The sequence below is a fragment of the Odontesthes bonariensis genome, chromosome 4 (assembly GCF_027942865.1).
Source record: "Odontesthes bonariensis isolate fOdoBon6 chromosome 4, fOdoBon6.hap1, whole genome shotgun sequence".
Taxonomy (NCBI): Eukaryota; Metazoa; Chordata; class Actinopteri; order Atheriniformes; family Atherinopsidae; genus Odontesthes; species Odontesthes bonariensis.
The window spans coordinates 30,321,120-30,339,908 of record NC_134509.1 but is presented as its reverse complement, the minus strand read 5'-3'; the positions used below and the strand labels follow the sequence as shown (position 1 = coordinate 30,339,908).

Below are 18,789 nucleotides of genomic sequence, written 5' to 3'. Positions count from 1 at the left end.
GTTGAAATGTCCCTCAAGAAGCCTGGGGGAACTATTCCTGAAGGCTGCTTGAAGAAATGACAAGAAAGCTCGTATAAGAGGGTTTAAGCAGTGTTGAAATAAGGTGCTCATACCAAACATTGACTTTTAAGCTTGTTAAAATTGTAAAAAAACAAATAAATAAATAGAGCAAAATTGAGTAACACAAACAAACAAAAAAAACCATACCTGCTTTTTATGGTTGTGTTTTGACAGTGAACCTGCAGTTACAGAGGAAAGGACAGGGCAGACTTTTCATTTGAAAGTTGCAACCGGATGCAGTTTCTCTCACCACCGCCGCGTTGACGACACGCGGAGCTGTCAGAGTCAGCGGAGCAGTCCAGTGGCATCGACAGGCAGGGAAAGCCCTCAGACAGTCTCCTGTCCCCGCACTCTGCCGGCTCCACACTGAGGGCAGCGCGTCTCCACGGACTGAAGAACAGCCGAAGAAAGCACAAGCAAAGCTGTTGCATTCATTTTGTGTTTTTAGGGGGACATGGCTGATGTAAGTTTGAATGAGTCGTCCACCGCGGACGTAGCGAACAGGTTTGCCCGAAAAGGTGCTCTGAGGCAAAAAAACGTCCACGAAATCAAGAACCATAAATTCATAGCCAGATTCTTCAAGCAGCCGACTTTCTGCAGCCACTGCACCGACTTCATCTGGTAAGCCCTCCGTCTTCCACCTCCACCCCCTCCCCCTGGCTGCCTGCTGCCTGTTGCATATCGGATAACTTCAGTCGAGTACACTGCTTGATGATGTAATACAACTTCAGGGTGGCTTCCTTCTCTTAAACCTGCGATCCCTGCACTTTGGAGGACTTTCTTACTCAGAGAGTGTCAGCACAGGCGTGTCTGTCTTGATCCTCGAAGCGCACTTTTTCAGGATAAAATTGGGTGCGATTTTGTCCAGCCACCATATGGGAGGAGTTATGCAGCTCCCAATGCTGCTGCTGCTGCTGCTGCTGCTTTGCAAATAATAATCCATAGTGTAAATGGAAGAGCAGTGGTGGAATGAATAAAACTGGATTTATAGGCAGTGTTTTACTGGGGGAAATTCCCAGTGAGGAACGCTGAAATTAAGGCAGTCAGTCTCATTTATGAGGGACTAAGTGGTGCCAGGATTCCCGTGTGAGAGCAGCTGTACATAAGATTAAATGAACAAATGCCTGCCAGAGCTAACAAAATGACAACTGTTTATTCTACGAAAGTCCACTTGTCTTGATGTCTTCCCTGATAAACACATAATTGCATTCCAGCTGTTGATACTTGATCAGGTCAAAGTATTTGGATGAGTTATATTCTCCCCTGAAACACCGAAGCTGCTGGTTGGAACTGGGGAGGTGCATTATTGTTGGGAGCTGTCATGCCAAGATTTTGTTTCAGGGAAATTCTCCAAGTTACTTGCAGGATGATCCCTTGTGGAAAAGCACTTCACCGAAGCTTCCGAACATTTGCACTTGCTTTCAGTTGACTCTCTCCTGAAATGGGCAGTGACCTGCAGAGACACAGATTGCCACCTTTGGATTTGCTTCTGTCGGTGGCACATGGAGAGAGCTGCACCGGAAAAGTTTGACTAAACATGTTTGAACGTTTTATCTAGACTGTTCACAGGAGTCATACACAATTTTTAGGACTTTGGCTTAGTCTAAGCAGGTATTATTTTATTTAATGTGAGAGAAATGAGCTTGCAGACAGCTTAATGATGATGAGACGGATGTTTACCGTCTTCTGCCGTTTAAAGTGGACGTTTGATCTCATGCCCTTTTATTGGCTTGCTTCACTGGTTTACATAGTGACCTGTGGAATACTCACTGCCACTCCTCAGTGCAAAGCACACGCTCAACAAGTTTCATGATCTGAAACTTAAAGGCATAGCACTTGTTGCTTTTCTTTTTGAGCTCAAAGAGCAGATCATCTCCACGCAGTCTGGGTTATTTAAAGGTCCTATGGCATGAAAATAAATGGAGGCTTTTATATATTTTTATAGGCTTTAGTGGTCCCCTAATACTATATCTGAGTTTTTTTCCCCAAAATTCTGCCTTGGTGCAGAATTACAGCTAGTCCCAAAAATGAGCTTTCCTTAGGATCCTCAGAATGAGCTGTTTAGTGGGGGTGTGGCCTTACTTACGCCCGTGGTACCTTGCGCAAATGTTTTGTGAATCGCTATGGCACGTAGATGGCACGGCAGCCCTATGCCGTAAAACTAACGAAACCTGTTGAAATGAGCTTACTTTGACAATATGACGAACTAGTTACTGAACAACTCTCCTAACACAGTCAAACATCAAGCAAGTGCTACACAAGGCACAGCAAAAAAGGCGTGCGTGAAGGGGAAAGCAGGAGTGAGGATTTTGACATTCTCATCTGATTGCTCTGGTTTGCAAAGATGCACGTAGCGCGAGTCATTTCAATCAGGGGAAAGGCAGATATCGTGCGCGCCATAACACCAACAGCAGGACGGCTATCAAAACAACTAATAAGTACACAACACTCGCGTTACATTAAATGAGGTGTCCACTCGCATACCTCATGCTATTTACCGTTACATTAGCGACAGTGACCAAGCTATTAGCTGCAGAGCTAAAGACACAGACAGACTGACCGTTTTGACTCTGGAACCATGAATTAATCATTATCCTGATGAAATGCACTGAATTTGCGGATTCATTCTTCTTCAGGAAGCTTGAAGTAGGGGTTTTTGGTCTAAAATGAGCGAGCTAACCATCTCATGGGCATGCAAACACCTCCAATAGCCCAGTTGACAGAGATAAGAGCTTGCAGATGCTATTAGCTGCATAGCTAACCGTTAGCTAACGTTAGCTGCTAACGATACAAACCCTTTCCTGTGGTAACAAGCTATGTAACTATACTGTACATACAGGAAAGCAACACAATAATAGAGCGTTAAACTACTTACTCTCGGGAATGAGATCCTTCCCCAAGTGAGACACGAATGGAGCAGGAGACTGACAGGCGGATCGGTGCGGCGTCTGCAGTGATGCGGGCTCTGCACCGGCCCGTCGTGGTGAAAAATGAGCTGAGCCAGAAGGCAAAGCTCTCGATTTACCGGTCAATCTATGTTCCTACCCTCACCTATGGTCACAAGCTGTGGGTAGTGACCGAGAGAACGAGATTGCGAATACAAGCGGCTGAAATGAGTTTCCTCCGCAGGGTGTCTGGGCTCTCCCTTGGGCTCGGTATTGGCCCAAGTTCTGAAAACATTCGTAGATGAAATATTTGGCGCACACACAAATCTCTTCGGTTCTGTCGTCACTTTCCCAGAAAAAAACAAAATCTGTCCACTGGCTCTTTAGAGCAGAGGTCTTCAACAGGGGGTCCGCGGAGGTACTGCAGGGGGGTCGCGAAATCTTTGGTTGATTAGACGATTTTTAAATTATTTTTTTTTCTTCAAACAGTTTTTTCTCACAAATTGTGTGCAAAGGTGTGCCATCCACAGATTGTTTGAGGATTCATTGTCCCACCTACATGCATTTTTAAAGTTAAAATCTGTGGATTATTTGAATGGCTCAGTGTTGTATGCAACATGTTTGTTTATAAATGGCAGTGGCACGGCCACCCTGTACCTTGCACATGTTTAAAATAAAAACATGAATATATTAACCTGTGTATTATTTGAATAGCTTAGTATTGAATGTACAATAACAGAGTAGCTATGTTTATACACGGCACTAGGCCCCGTTAAATATAAAACACAATTGTATGCCATATAAATAGTAGGGGGGTCCCTGCTCCAACTCTCCATCAGTTTGGGGGTCCCTGGCCTGAAAAACGTTGAAGACCCCTGCTTTAGAGGTTCTGATGCAGGAGCTCTAAACAGATTTTTTACATCGATATACAGCGCAATGAGCTGGCCAAAGAGCTGTGGGCGGGGAAAGGCAGTTTATTGGCTCTGGGTGGAAACAACCTCCACGTCATAAGCGGTGCCCACGTCATAAGCGGCGGCTTTCCTGATCAGGCCATCTGCATGGTCACATTTCCAAAGGCGGAGAATAATTTCCAGTGCATGGTTTAGGTCTATAGTCATTTTTAGCCACTGGGGGACCACAGGCAGGCTAGGGGAACTCATATTAATGTTAAACAACCTTAAGAAGTGAAAATTTCATGCCATAGGACCTTTAATGTGGTTTCTGATATTACAGTGGGATTGAACACAATGACAGGCCAAAATATATGTGTGTGTCTGAACCTGATACCCATAATGTGATTGTCGATCACTATGGCCACATATCTGTTGCTCCTCTGGAAGGCTTTCAGTAAAATGCCTCACTGTTTAACTCCAATTCAGCCCAGAGAATATTAGTGCAGTTGCACTGAAATTCATCCAAAGGGTCTTGGATTGGGCTCACGTCAAGGCCTATTAAAAGCCAGTCAAGTTGTCTCTGCTCTAAAAGTGAAAAACGTTTTCCTCTGGGTGTGTTGTTGTAATATCAGGTAAAATGGCATGAAAATGTGAAAGCTCTGTAACACTCTTGTTCAGTAGGGACATACACAACTCTGTGTCCTTGGAATTAATGAATTGATTGTGACTGTGTTTATCTGTGTTTAAAGAGTGAACAGCTATTCAGTTCAATCTCTTCTCGTTTCACAGGGGGTTCGGAAAGCAAGGATTCCAGTGCCAAGGTAAAAAAAAAAAACTTACAAAAATCTCTCTGTGTTACATGTTCAGTGTGCAATGTGTTTCTTGTTGTTTTTCGTCAAGTGGATTTGATAAGTCTGCAGATAGAAAAGGTTGAGCTAAAGCACTTGGTGTTGATCCATTTCTCACTTTTTGATGGTTCTGGCTCCATTTAATGTTGAGCTATCATGACAAAGAGAAGTGTGAATACCTGACTTTATTGTGACTGTCTCTCTGGCTGTTTTTCTTGGCTGCTGTTTAATGAAAAGAATCATGCATAACTGGCAAGGATTACGTAATAGAATTCTGAATAAAACTGACTATCACAGACTCAAGGACATAGGCTTCAAACTTTCACATCCTAAGCCTCATATTGTGGTCACAGTGCATCAAAATTATGTGCCCAGAAGAATATGATGCTGAAGTAATTGTTTGTCGCTAATTTTGAGTAAAGTTCAGACATAGAAACAGATATACATATGGCCAAATATTATGAATTAATGCTTTTGTTGCATGGTGTTTAAATGGATTTAAAATGCAAACCATCATAGTAGTAATTGGAGTTTAATTTGGTTTGTATCAGCTCATTATCCACAAAGTGCCTCTTAATAAGGAAAGTTCTCCAGAGGAAAACAAGGTCTTGAGGGGAACAGTATGGCATAAAGAGTGTAAAGGAAACAAGTATGTGCTGTGCTAGCTGAAGCCCAAATGGGTACTGTTGAGGAAATTTGACTAAATCAGTACTGGGCACTCTTTGGTCAACTGAAGTTGCTTTAAATGTGCTATAGAAATAAACTGTGACTTGACTTGAATAGACTAATCACCCACCTCAGGTGTCACTGACGTTCTATGAAGTAGTCTGCTACCTAACGATGTTTCTCTCTTTTTTGTTAATCTTGGTGCAGCTCTTGCCTGCAGGCTATCAAATTGCTCCCAGCTTAGCCTGAGGTAGACCTGGAAGCAGTCACTATACTGATGCTGCTCCTGGATGAGCCTAAACTCTCTGAACTCCTATCTTGCCACAAGGGCTTCTCTCTGACAGCCGCATCCACGTCTGCATCATGACTGGAAAACAGAGTACTTCTTGGACTTATATTTGGTCGTTTTGCAACTTGTGAAATGTTCTCCCTGCTATGCCCACTACCCTGCAGTGAGCGCAGCACATGCTGCATCCTATGTGAAAGCACTTATAGACAGTTTCACAGCATCACCAGCAGTCTTTGAAGGTGGTATTCCCCGTCGACTGCAGTTTGAGCACGTAAAAGCTCAGACTTGTGGAAACTTTCTCTCCTGCTTGTTTTTTCATCTTAGTTTCCTTGATGATACGTTTCTGGTTACTGTCTTGATAGAATTTAAATGCCACAACGACAGTATATGAATCACCCCATCTATATTCTTGTTAGTCGGTTTGTGTGTCCTTGTCTAGATGCAGAAACAAATTGGAGACCTGCTGTGTGTTATAAAACTCCACAGTGTATTTACAATCAGGGTTCTGCAAATTTTGCATTTAACCGTCTCGTATTTTATGTGCTTTTTTTAAGTGCTTTTTTTTTTCCAATGAGAAAGCGTTCTCTGACTGAGTAACTATGTGACGGTTTTTATCAGAGGTAGATTATGTGGGATTAAAAAGTCAAATACAAGTTAAAGCAGTGACATTTACGTCTCGTGAATTATGTCATTAGAATTGCAGCTTTTGAAGTGGTTCGCTGGTGCAGTAGACAGTCTGTCTGTTGGAAACTTGAAGAAAAACACTTTACTGAGCAAGGAGTTTGATCTCAATGATTCACACCTCTGTTGAGTGTCAGAGAGCGCGAGACGTGCAGAGGTTGTAACTGAACAATTACTCACTACAGTTAAGGCAAGGCAAGATTATTTGTATAGCACAATTCAACAACAACGTGATTCAAAGTGCTTTACAGATACATTAAAACGGTAGAAATAAAAAGCATGATTTAAATTTTAAACAAAAAAGAAAAAAATAAGAACAATAGATGAAATCAGTAGTTAAAATGTGATTAAGTTTTGAAACTCAAGCTTCAGATTTGGAGCTTTATTCAAATGCAGCTGAAAATAGGTGTGTCTTCAACCTGGACTTAAATACACTGAGTGTTACAGCTGATCTGAGGCTTTCTGGGAGTTGGTTCCACACATGTGGAGCATAGAAGCTGAATGCAGCTTCTCCATGTCTGGTTCTGACTCTGGGAACTGATAGAAGACCGGATCCAGATGACCTGAGGGGTCTGGAAGGTTCATACTGGGTCAGGAGCTCACTGATGTATTAAATGTAGATGACTCAAAGTGTCTTGTGTATCTTTAAGAACATATGTCTTGGATATGAAATCATGCAGGAACATGGACATGTCTACATGTAAATCCATCTTTTTCCCTCGGGCATGACTGCCAACAGCCTAACATCACACTTCTATGTGATCTCCTCTCATTGAAGTGAGCTGCAGCTTGCTCTGACACCTTTAGATCCTACTTGAAACCAGCCTCCTAATGAGTCTGCCTAACATGCTTTTTCACATTCTGACATTATTGTTCGCGTGTAGGTCGGCCCCCTCCTCTGCTTTCACAGCAACACAGTCATTTTCCTTCTGTCTCATTGTTTCTGTCACAGCTTTTGATACAGGAGATAAAGTGAGCCAGTGGAAGGACGGCACGTCTGACGCACAAACACAGCTTTGGAGATTTTCTGTTTCCATTCAACACCTGAACACTCCTTATTTTTCCTATCATACATCCAGGCCTGGAGCTCTTGCATAAATAATGATCCTTCTTTATCAAGATGAAGGTGATTGGTTACACTGCAGCTATTCAGAGAGAAAGGTCCTCAATTTATAACATCTGCCCAGCCATCAAATATTAAACTGAAGATTCCATAAAATCAGGGTCAAATTCTCCTGCAGAGACAGCGAGTCTCTCAGTCACTACTTGAAAAAGACAAAGTGATAAACTGGAGAGTGGCATTTCTGTAACTAGAGTGACATTTAATTTTCAGCCCTGCAAATGTCCCTTTTCTAAGAATAGGCTGGGCTGCTCAGTATCGCACCATCATGTGTAGTTCATAGTGTTGTGAGCTTACATTTAAAAGGTTTGATATGTCAGACTTGCATGGCATTTAATCTTTTCTCTATATGCAAGGTCTTTTTTCCCCCTAGTATTTAAAGGTGATAGAGAATGGTTGAATGGGGCATTAATCCTTGTTCTGTGATGTGATATGTAGCCCCCAAAAAAATTGGTTGGGTCTGTAATGGCTCAGAACCTCCCTAAAAGGCTCTCTGAAACAGCTGTTACTATGCTGGGTTTAGAATGCGTCGTTTGCCCTTATTGGCGTCGTTTCAGAGCTTATCGGGCAACCTCATTATGAAATGCAGGTAGGTGTTGGCGCTATTCGGTTGCCGTTGCTTGATTGGCTGCCCTTGCTCTCACTGAAAACAGAGCTATAGAGTAATACACTGACTGAAAAGAAAGCTCATAAGAATCAGAATACGTTTTATTGCCATTGTTAGTGAACAGTGTTCACTAACTAGGAATTTGCTACGGCGTAAGGTGCAAACATGTAACATAGGATAATAAATAAAAGCCATTGATCGCGAACATTGCTTTCCGGGGGAAGAATATGTAACGATCGTAGTCCGCTTTCACAGCCTTGGAAGGCACACCAGTTCCTGTTTCTCGCCGAAGGGGCGTGTCTGAAATGGGGTGGCTTGGGGGGGGTGGGGGGGGTGGCGATTGCTGAAAAAGTGACGTCACTTTTTCACAAAAACGGATTGGCACTTTTTCTGGGGGATATTCAAAAAAGGGGAGTACTTGAAACAGAGGTTCTGACACTTGCTGGCACTCCGTGTGTACTCCCCACAGCGGGGAGACTCAGAACTAACACCAAAAACGTGAAAAAGAAGATTTTGATTCTCTATCCCCTTTAATACAAAAATACATATAGAAATATTCTATGTCTTGGTCAGCTACGATGTCACATTTTTATTCAGTTCCTCATCAATACAAATGTGATTCAAAGCTTTTGATTAAAGATGAAACAATTAGTGCATTCATTGATTAGATATTGAGTTTTAGCTTTTATAATTAGAACATCTGCCAAATGTCCTAGTTGTCTAGACTAGTACATACTAGTATATTATATGTTTTGACATATTAATTGGGTGAAACAAGCTGGCTGGATATGTTAAATTGGGATTTTGCAAGTTGCAATGGCTAGATATAAATATGCTGTGACTTTTGGTACAAGAGATGTTTAATCCAAAGAATAATTGGCCGATTAGCTGATAACAGAAAGAAGTAAATTGTTTGGCATCTTAGTAATGGCACTATACTTTAAAATGCAGGATGTGATGATGGTATTGTATTGGAGGATGTATGTAGCACTTTCTGACATCGGACTTTACTGTGCTTATTGTCACAATCTGTGTCTTTTTGTGTTTTTTCTGTCTCGTATCAGTCCTGTTCACTTCCTCACTTCCTCAGTCTCTCTTCAGTCCACTCCCTTCACCCGTGTTATTTCCCTCAGCTGTCTTCACTCACCAATCACCCTCCTCTGTATTTAAACTCCTGGTTTCATTCACCCTTTGTCAGACCCTCTGTTCTCTTCAGGTTGTCCTCCCGTGTTGCCGGTGCTGCTTGGTTTTGTTTCCCCAGTTCATTCTTGTACCTAGTCATTTTTGTCAGTTCCTGGGTTTTGTTTTTTAGTCTTCTTTTGGAAATGGTTATCTGGCGTTGCTGTGCCTATTGTTTAAAAATGAATAGTTTTCTTTTCATTTAACCTCCTGGCTTCCAATCTGTGTCTGCACCCGGGTCTTCCTTCCTCGCCACCTCTGACATTTGACACTTATCATGGTGACCAAAAGAAAAATCCAACATGACACTTGAAATTACATGGTACAGCAAAGTTAATGTTTTGTAAACAAACAAGCCCGCCAGTAGCCACTTTTCTTGATTTGATCTGCATTTTGAATAATCTGTCTCTTGTCCCCTGGTTACTTTTCATGTGGAGTCTTATTTCATACACCTTGCTCGCTGCCTTTTTGCATCAGGGTGTCTCAGATCACCATTTAGATGACACTGTAATACAGCCAGGCAATTTGTACTCATGTCACTCAGCTGATTTGCTATGCAGATCAAGTTAAAGTCACTCTGTCTCTCGACACCAACCGAGTTGGCATGTTGGGGTAGACCAAGGATTTCTCGTTTTGTTTTTTATTGCTTGTAATTTTGATTCCTGACGGTTTAATCTGCCAGAGTCAATCCTGTTCTGGGACCTGATTCATATTCAGTCAGCTAAACAAACTCGTAGAGAGCTGCAGACTTCAGTTGGGCTCAGAGCAACCAAAGTGGTGGTCAAGCGGCTTCTTTGAGGGCAAATGTGTCAACACTTAAAGTGTTGGTATACGTTAGTGACAGGTTTCAGTCCTTGTACAAGCTGTTGCTTCCAGGCTTTCTGTTGCAATGGACTTTTTTAAGAGGGTGTAAACTGAAGTATTATGCTGTTTTTGACCAGTTCAAGAGATGTTTTAGAGCTGGTCCATCTGTACTGGTAGAATGCATCGGTCTCACATCCTTTTTAATATATTTTCATCCCGCCTTTCTTGGACGGGTACAACCACACTATCTCATCTAATATGGGTTGTATTTGATGCATGACCATACAATTAGCAGCTAAGACGGAGGCGGATGTTGTTAAGCTGTGTTTTGAATCTGCTATCGCATCCATCTTAGAGGACATCGGCTTTTTTTTTTTTTTTTTTTTTTATCACGCTGTAGCCTGTTCATATTTTTCCATTTGTTAGTTCTTCATCATTGGTTATGTAGCTCACATTGGTTGGCGGTGTATCTACAGTAATTGTGTCCACATGTATTTTGTTCTGTGTCTTCTGATAATGCCTGTTGGGAATTGACCATGAAATGAGAGGTTCAAGACTAATTAGTATTTGTGCACTTCTCTGGTACTGCCAGGCTAATTGTCTTCAGCAACTGTGAGTTACGAAATAAAAAATGAAACCATTAGTGGAGCACTATCCCACAGTATTGATCCTTTCTGCAATTTTCTTGGTAACTTGGTTTTGAGTCCATCTAACTCTTTTAATGCTTGTTGTCTGAATCGGCATCCTCAAACACTTGGCTCAGAAATGTATGTTTCTGCTGACCATTGTCTAAAATAACAGTAAATGCAAATATTAGACCTATAAACTTCCTCTTTGTACTGACTATAATTTCATCATCTGAGGCAATTTCCCATAGAAGCCATGTTCTGTAGGCAAAGACAAGTATGAGAATTCGACACAAAAGCACCAGAAGGCTTCAGAAATCTTGTTCTTGTTATCCTGAGAGAAAAGGTGTTCCTGTAAACAAAGTGCTTGCTCAAGTCTCGTTTACTGCTCAACAAACTAGAACCAATACAGATAATCTGTGAGATAATAAGCTAAGGTTTGTTGTTGTGTGATTATTTCCTCAGGATGACCTGCAAGCTCATCGTTGGTTTATAGGTAGATTATTGTTGACCAGATTCCACTTGAGGCTTTTTAAAATTTCTCTCTGATGGTAGTTGAAGCTAATGAGCTCAGCTGTTTTGAAGGAACCCAAACTCCCAAGAGAGAAAAGTAATGTCCAGCCAAACGTGATGACTTCATTGCCCTCGTGGCAAGAGCTCAAAACCTCTTAAAGAAAAATATGTTTATTCCAGCCTTTCTTTGCTCCTTTGATGGTTTGGACTATGGTTAGATCAAACTTTGATAGTGTTATAGCTATATTTAAATCTGCACTTGTTTTCTTTCTCCATCATCCCGTGATGCACTGCGGTCTTGTCAAGGTGACGCAGCTCAATGTTTGGACAGTACAGAGATGTCTTTGTTTTTTTTTTGTTTTAATTCCAGAAAGCTTTTGTTGACAGTGCATAGCCTCCTTTCACTCTGGCTTGTGGATGTATTCTTCTTTTATTTGTGGTTCTTTTATTTTTCCATTTAAAGATGTTCAAATAGCACATGATTTACATTTTTTTTCTTTTTTTTCTTTTTTTTTCTCTGACATGGATAAAGTGTATTAGAAGCCCTCAATTATGGGCACAAATGAAGTGTCAGTGTTTTTTATAGTATGGCTGAACAAATGGAAAATGCTGAAAAACTAAAAGGCAGAGTTCAAATATTGATTAATGAAGGCAGACTGCCTAACAAGATTATGAAAGTATGTTGATAGTAAATAACCTGCATTTAAGTTTGATGGTTCAATGGCTTTGTAATAAACTTTATCTTTTCATGAGAGACAAGAGAGTTTATTACAATTTGAACCTCAGCTGGCCCCAAATAAACCGTGCTGATGTAATCCTTTTACTGAAAAATTATAGGAAGACAATGTATGCCTGCAGTGGTAAAGTGGCATATTTTCATTTATGCCATCATTAGGTAGAGAAAGCAATATTATGAAAGGAAATATAAAAATGCAAAATCACCAGCCACTTATGATGTGGAGGAAGAACAGCTTATTTTTTTAGGCCTATTATGTGATGGGTTTCTCTCTCAAACACAACACAGTTTTGAACTGAAAGTAGGATTCAAGACTCCTGCAATGCACCTTTTGAGGTGACCAAAACCGTCTGAACATCTTCATAAGAAACCTCTCAGATTCTGAGAATGCCAAAAAGAATTGCAAGGACAAAATTAAAAAGCTTCACAGTGTGTCACAGTTTCAACCATGAAAGCCTTTCACAACATTTTTAATTTCATATCGTATTGCTCTGGAAAGGACTGAGCGATGAAATGGCTTCTGACAGACATGAAATCCCTGCAGTTCTGGGATTCTCATAAGTCCTGAGCTTCAGCCAGGGCTGTAAAACCATGACCACCCGGCAACATCTGTTGCTTTATCTGCTACTGCAGTGACCTTTCTTTTGTCCAGGCCTTGTTTCTCTGTTGCCCCTCCTCACCTCCCACCCTGTTCTAAAGCAGCGGTATACTTGCAACAAAGATGCAGATTCATCACAAACAGCTTTGATGCTAACAGATGAATTGTCAAGTAGAAAATAAGCTTTCAGCTTTCATTGTTTCTTGTCCTTTCAAGTCTGTCTTTCTGCTTGTTCTCTTGGTGTCAGAAAACTGCCCCCTGGTCTTTTGTTCACCCTGAGTGGCAGGCCAGGGATTTGCTCTATATGGCTACTTTCTATATTTTTTAACAGTAAATACACAACAGAGGAAATCAGTACTTTGGTTGTTTTATTTATTTATTTTTTCCCCCGCACGATCTCATTTCACAGAGATGCATGGTCATCCAGCAATAACTTAATACAATTTTAATGCATATAATACATGAAAATACATGAAGATGAGAGGTGGTTGGAGTAGAGCAGAGAAGAGGTATCATGTCACAACTGTGTGTGTGAGTGGGTGTTTTATGAGACAGAGAGTGACAGGGGCAGAGTTCGGCAAGGGCTATATTTAGTGCAGCTCCTTGGTCCCCTGAAGATATACACTGCTATGCAATGCATGCATTCTGTTTATAGGAGGACATTTGCTTTGTGTTTGGATATGGCCATATTTGGATACATAAATGTTTTATCTATAGCACAAAATGTCCCCAATGACAGCCCTGTAAAAGGATCTTTAAAGTTCACCTGGTCATTTTGAAATTTGTATTGTTTTAATTCCAGGCTGCTCTTTATTTGTCCATGTAACAGACATTTGCACACCACAGAAGCTCAGAGACCCCTTCACTGGCTGCTCGAGAAATTCATCTAAAAGTATCACATTTGCTGATCAGTCCTGTTAGTTAAAAAGTATAAAGAAGGAAGTAAGTGCAGTAAATGGGTACTGTTACACTGATGCCGGAATAGATGAGAAAAGGTTACCTATAAGTGTAATAGGTCTAATTAGCTGCTAAACAAATATTGGCTTGATTTCACATCCTCTCAATATGAAGGATACAAATCATATCTGAGATTTTTTTCTTTATGAGTTGTTTTGTATTTTGACTTGATCAAAAACAGTAATGTGATGGCGGATTGATGCCATCCTGTAAGAACATTAGATCTCATATGTAGCTGCTATTCATTTTTGTATCAGAGTCATATTGAAATAGTGAAAGTGTGTCCCAAAAAGGCTGTTAAACATACGTATCACTACACCAATGTTGGTATCGCTCCCCTCTCACTGATTAGCACCATCTTTCACATATGGACAGACTTTTACACTTGAGAACCTGTTGTCATGACTGTGATTGTCCCTTGAAATGCACAGACTGTTGTAAGGACCGTGTACAAAGGACCCTGGTGCCTTTTAAAGGGACACACAGGGAAAGATATAGCCTCTCTGACAGTGACCGTAATAGCTCTGCTCCAGTGAATACCCAGCAATAGTCCTAAAGCCTCCCCAGCTGTAAAATGCTTCCAACTCTGACTTCATGTTATCCAGTGAAAATGTTCAAAACAACTCCCGACTTTTACGTTCTCCATGCTTTTGTCTGCACAACAAACAGGGAGCTGCTCTGTTTTCAACTCCGTTGCTCCATCTGTGCTTAGTGCTTACATGAGAGGCATTCTGGTACATTGATGCAGAGAAGCATGCAGGGTACACAGTTACTCATGTCAAAAGTATAAATATAGGCAGCTGGTTTGAAAAAATAGATGTTAATAGGAGAGACATTACATTAATGTGTAGTAGTTATTTAAAGGTAGTTAGAGACCTCTGAGATCAAACAGCAGAATGACAGTACCTCCATTCACAGATCTTAACCCAGCCGAACGCCAATCTGTTTTGGAAGAGAGGTGCTGTGTCCCTTTAAAAAGCATTTCATAGACTTTAAGAATTGATGTCACGAAAGAAGCTCAGCTAGCAAATAGTCTCCCACCACTTAGCATGGTCACCTCCTTTTGTTTTTTTTGTTTTTTACATTCATTTATCATCTGTCTATGACTATTACCTGATGAGAGGAGCTTTGATTAAACACATCAGACAGAATCAGTGTTTAGATATAATTCCAAATAAAGTAAAATAGCTACGAAACGAATAGAAGTTTCACACATTTGATTTTTATATACACCTGGATAAAGCCCTAATCTCAAATCCCCGAAGAGGAGCTGCCAGCCAGCACCCCTTTTCTGACTAGAAAAAGCTTTGCAAGTAAAGTGTTTGGGCATGTTGGATTTCCCTGAAAGCCTCTCGCCCCTCTTCCTGCTTCATGACAATCAATTCAGCGCAGCTGCATTAAGATTAGACAAATCCATCATGAAGGCGTGCATTATTTATCACCTTAATTCCCACCATGCATTTGGGGAAGAGCTGTTTGGGTTCAAAATATGACCCATAGTTCTAATGTGTTTGGCAGTTTCTGAGGTTATGTTTGCATTGAAAAATTGTACCATTATTTATATTTGTTAGCCTAGAGAGACTGTTTGAATATGTAAATCCAAATGCTTACAACATGAACAATCATTACAAATACTTCTTTTAAACTAAGCACTGATGTTCAGTCAAATATGTCAGTATTTTAAATGATGTTTTGATGTTGTTGCTTGCTTGATGCAGTGCTTCTCTCCATGCTTCTGAATCTGGTTTACATTGCCTTCTGTGCCTCAATGGAGACCTTGACCACACACTGGTGCAAACCTGCTTCTCTCTTGGCACAGGACAGCTCCGGCTCAAGGGAAATGCATCCTCTGACACAAGCATCTCATGAGATACTCGAGCCCTGTTCAGTTCCTGATTGCATGCTGTCATGATGTAGCTCAAATCTGCTTCACAGTTTGATAAGGGGATTTTAGTGCAGGAAGGGGACCAACTGAGCAATCGCAGGTGGGATGACGTCCATGTTCCTGCTGTTAGGATTATGACACATGGAATTTAAGTGGTCAGGGTTTTCTTTTACGTCTTAATTAGTTGGAATACAAGATTACAGTGTTGCTAAACATTGCAGCCACTTTATTTCAAAGGCGGTTGTAGATTGTTTTGGCCCGCACTTTATATATTCGGGGGGTTGATAAGGAATTACCCCATTCAACAGTCAACTGAAGCTTTTCTCAAAACAATTATAACTGCTTATGCACATTCATTACTTAGTGATTGTTTTTGGAAAGATAAAATCAGATCCTTGTTGTACTAAGAAACATAATCTACAATCAGCCCTTTATTTTTCATGTGGTCAGGATGTAGGAATACATGGACAAGAAATGTGTGCGTGGAAATTATGCCCATGTAAAAAGAGAAACTTTTTCTTCTGCTGCTTTGTATTGTCGTGCTTACTTTGTGTTTGCTCCGAGTTTTTGAGCTCCTCCAGGAGGAAGCGTTTTGCAGTGAAGCCATATTTGGTTCAAGTTGAGAGTATCCTTTGGTTATGATTTATTTTTCTTTAATATTTATGTGTTTTCAAAGAGACTTGAATACAAAATAGTTATAATTATCATATTATTATTTTTAATCTTTTTATTCCAGTATTACAACCTGTGACAGCCACCAAAGAACATTTTATTACATGTATTGTAATGATTCTGCAATCTATGTTTTGATTTGAACCTTGATCATTTTTTTTTCTTTTAGCTATTGTTTGGTTCATATGGGTTTTTGGGGGCATTGAATGTTCTTTTTTTATCAAAGGCATGAACTCTCGGAGCCCCCGGGTTTGAGACCGTGGACAATTGTTCCCCAGTTTTGGTCTTTGTTATTTTTAACTTAAAGGGACACTATGTAATATATTAAGTCATTTATTAGCTCAAATCAACATATTCATTCATAAATTAGTCCTCATTGGTGTAAAATTATCTCTGTAGAAAATCTCAATTATCCTCCTGAGTGAAGAATAACTTGTCTGTATCTACATAGAGCGGGCAAGCTCTATGGAGGCTGCCATGTCCTTCCAGCATATGAAAAACGACGAAGTGCCGACAGGGACATAAAGCACTTCGAATCGCGTTTTCCCCAACGCCAGGCCTGCAAGCGGAAATGACATCATTTTGACGTCACGTCCGCCGAATGGCTTATTACTGGCGCTAACGGTAAATAGATTTTATTTCGTAAATTATCCCACTAATAATGCATTGATTGTTACCAAACTTCTGCCGTAGTACACATAGGCTCTTAAAGGGATAGTTTGCCTCTTTTGACATGAAGCTGTGTGACATCCCATATTAGCAATATCATTTATGAACATTGACTTACCCCCCGCTGCGTCCTGTGAGCCGAGTTCCAGCTGAGTTTTGGCGTCCACGAAGGTAGTCCGGCTAGTTGGCTGGGGCTAGAAAAATAAAGCGTCTTGCTTCTCAAAACAATATGCATTCAAAAGAGTAATACATTTGCATCACAAAATTGTTCTTGATGAAAAAGTCAAACCTCACATCGCTTGGCGCTATTTTTGCCTCCCTTGATATCAATGCGTCAAGCCACCTAGCGATAGCCGCACCTGTTACGGTGTCTACTGCTCGGAAGCAGGGGAGTGCTCGGTCTGCTCTTCGGTCTGCACAGTTTACATTGGACGCATCAACAACAGACACACATTAGACCCATATCGTGGCCAATCAGTGATAGTGAAGGGCGGGACCCCCCTCTGATTGGAACGTGTATGTGTGTGTATGTTTGAACGTGCTTGCTGTAGTCAGACAGAGAGGGGATGAACCTCGGCCCGTCAGATAAACAGTGGATTTAGCCGCGGGTGATTATATGAAAAGAACGATTGACAACTTTTTCGTTAAGTTAAGGCCTGATACGTCTGAAAATAATCACAACCAATGCTCTGACACGGAGCCATCAACCTCCCAGGTTATGTCATGCCCAGGTCCGGAGCTAGCATCAGATAATGAGCTAGCATCCGGAGCTAGCATCAGATAATGAGCCACATACGATCGACTCCGAGCCAGAACCAACTGAAATTAAAAGGGGTAAAGTGTATACATTTCCAAGAGAGTGGCGTGACCAGTTTCCCTGGCTAAGATGCCGTAAAGCCGATAATATAATGCACTGCATTAACTGTAAAGAGTGTGGGAAGTCCATGGCTGGCAATAGTGCATTTGTGACTGGTTCTAATACATTTAGAATTGAAACGCTGAAAAAGCACAACACATCTATGAAACACATTACCGCGATAAGTGCACTGCTCAAGTGTCCCCTCTGCCCGCTGCCTTTCAGCGGCAGGCAGTAGCAAACTGAGATGATTATCAAAGTTTAACGTTGCCTACCATATTGAAAAAGAAGAACTTCCCTTCACTAAGTTCAAGTCCGAAATAATTCTTCAGAAGAAAACTGGCTTGAATGTAAACCCGACGTATAGCAATGATGTCGCGTGCGCGCAATTTATAGGAGTCATCGCAGATACATTGGAAAAAAAAGACGCTGTGCTAACTGCGAACAGTGAGTACATGGCATTCCTGATCGACGGTGACACAGATATGCAAAAAGGAATGCGTCATTGTGTAGCCTACGGCCGTTTCTTGAGGAGAGGAAGACCGGTGAATACACTGACATATATATATATATATATATATATATATATATATATATATTTAACCCAACTACAGAAGTTGGCCATCCGAGGGGCATGTGACTGCAATGGAGGATAGTCCATAAGACATTGAGCCATTAGATGTTCAGTTTGAAGCCCTAAAAACACTTTAGATTTTCTTTTTATTTAATTTATCTTGAGATGTTTAAATTTCAGGTCAGTGAAGATCTTTAAGCAGCAACACCTTTTTCAGTAAGTTAAGTTCAGTATGTTTGTAGAATTGTGCTTCAAATAAAGAACTTTATTTTGACCAGATTGCTAGTTAATCATTTTCAAGTCAATATTGCCTATATGGACAGCGAAAAGTGAACCTGTAAAACTGCGGTGTTAAATGCAATGCGGTTGAAAATTTGGGTGCACCTAACTTTTGTGCTGGTGCACCTAAGAAAAAAAGTTAGGCGCACCAGTGCAACCAGTGCAAAAAGTTAGTCTAGAGCCCTGCTTTACCTCCAAAGGTTTTATTGCTCTTACAGTAACGAGCATAGTTTCTGTCAGCTTGCTTACTACACCTCGACCACAGCCTCATTGCTGTCTGTTTTGTGTGTAAGTCATAGGAGAGGCCGCTGCATGGCTACAAATGAGATAAAAACGCAGTAAAGAACATCCAGCATAGCTTCTTCCCGCTCATTTGACTCGGTACAGTAAAA

General features: G+C 40.9%; 1 protein-coding gene across 3 annotated transcripts in view; it reads left to right on the top strand.

The window, feature by feature from the left end:
- The first annotated feature begins 332 nt into the window (after positions 1 to 332).
- Positions 333 to 18,789, top strand: part of prkcaa (protein kinase C, alpha, a) — a 153,434-nt gene continuing 134,977 nt past the window's right edge. For 2 of the 3 annotated variants that reach the window (XM_075463887.1, XM_075463888.1), the window contains exons 1-2: positions 333 to 681; positions 4,628 to 4,659. In XM_075463887.1, the coding sequence (XP_075320002.1) occupies positions 515 to 681; positions 4,628 to 4,659 (199 nt within the window). In that variant the 5' untranslated portion in view covers positions 333 to 514. The remainder of the gene's footprint in view (positions 682 to 4,627; positions 4,660 to 18,789) is intronic. The other variant, XM_075463889.1, reaches the window with a different exon arrangement.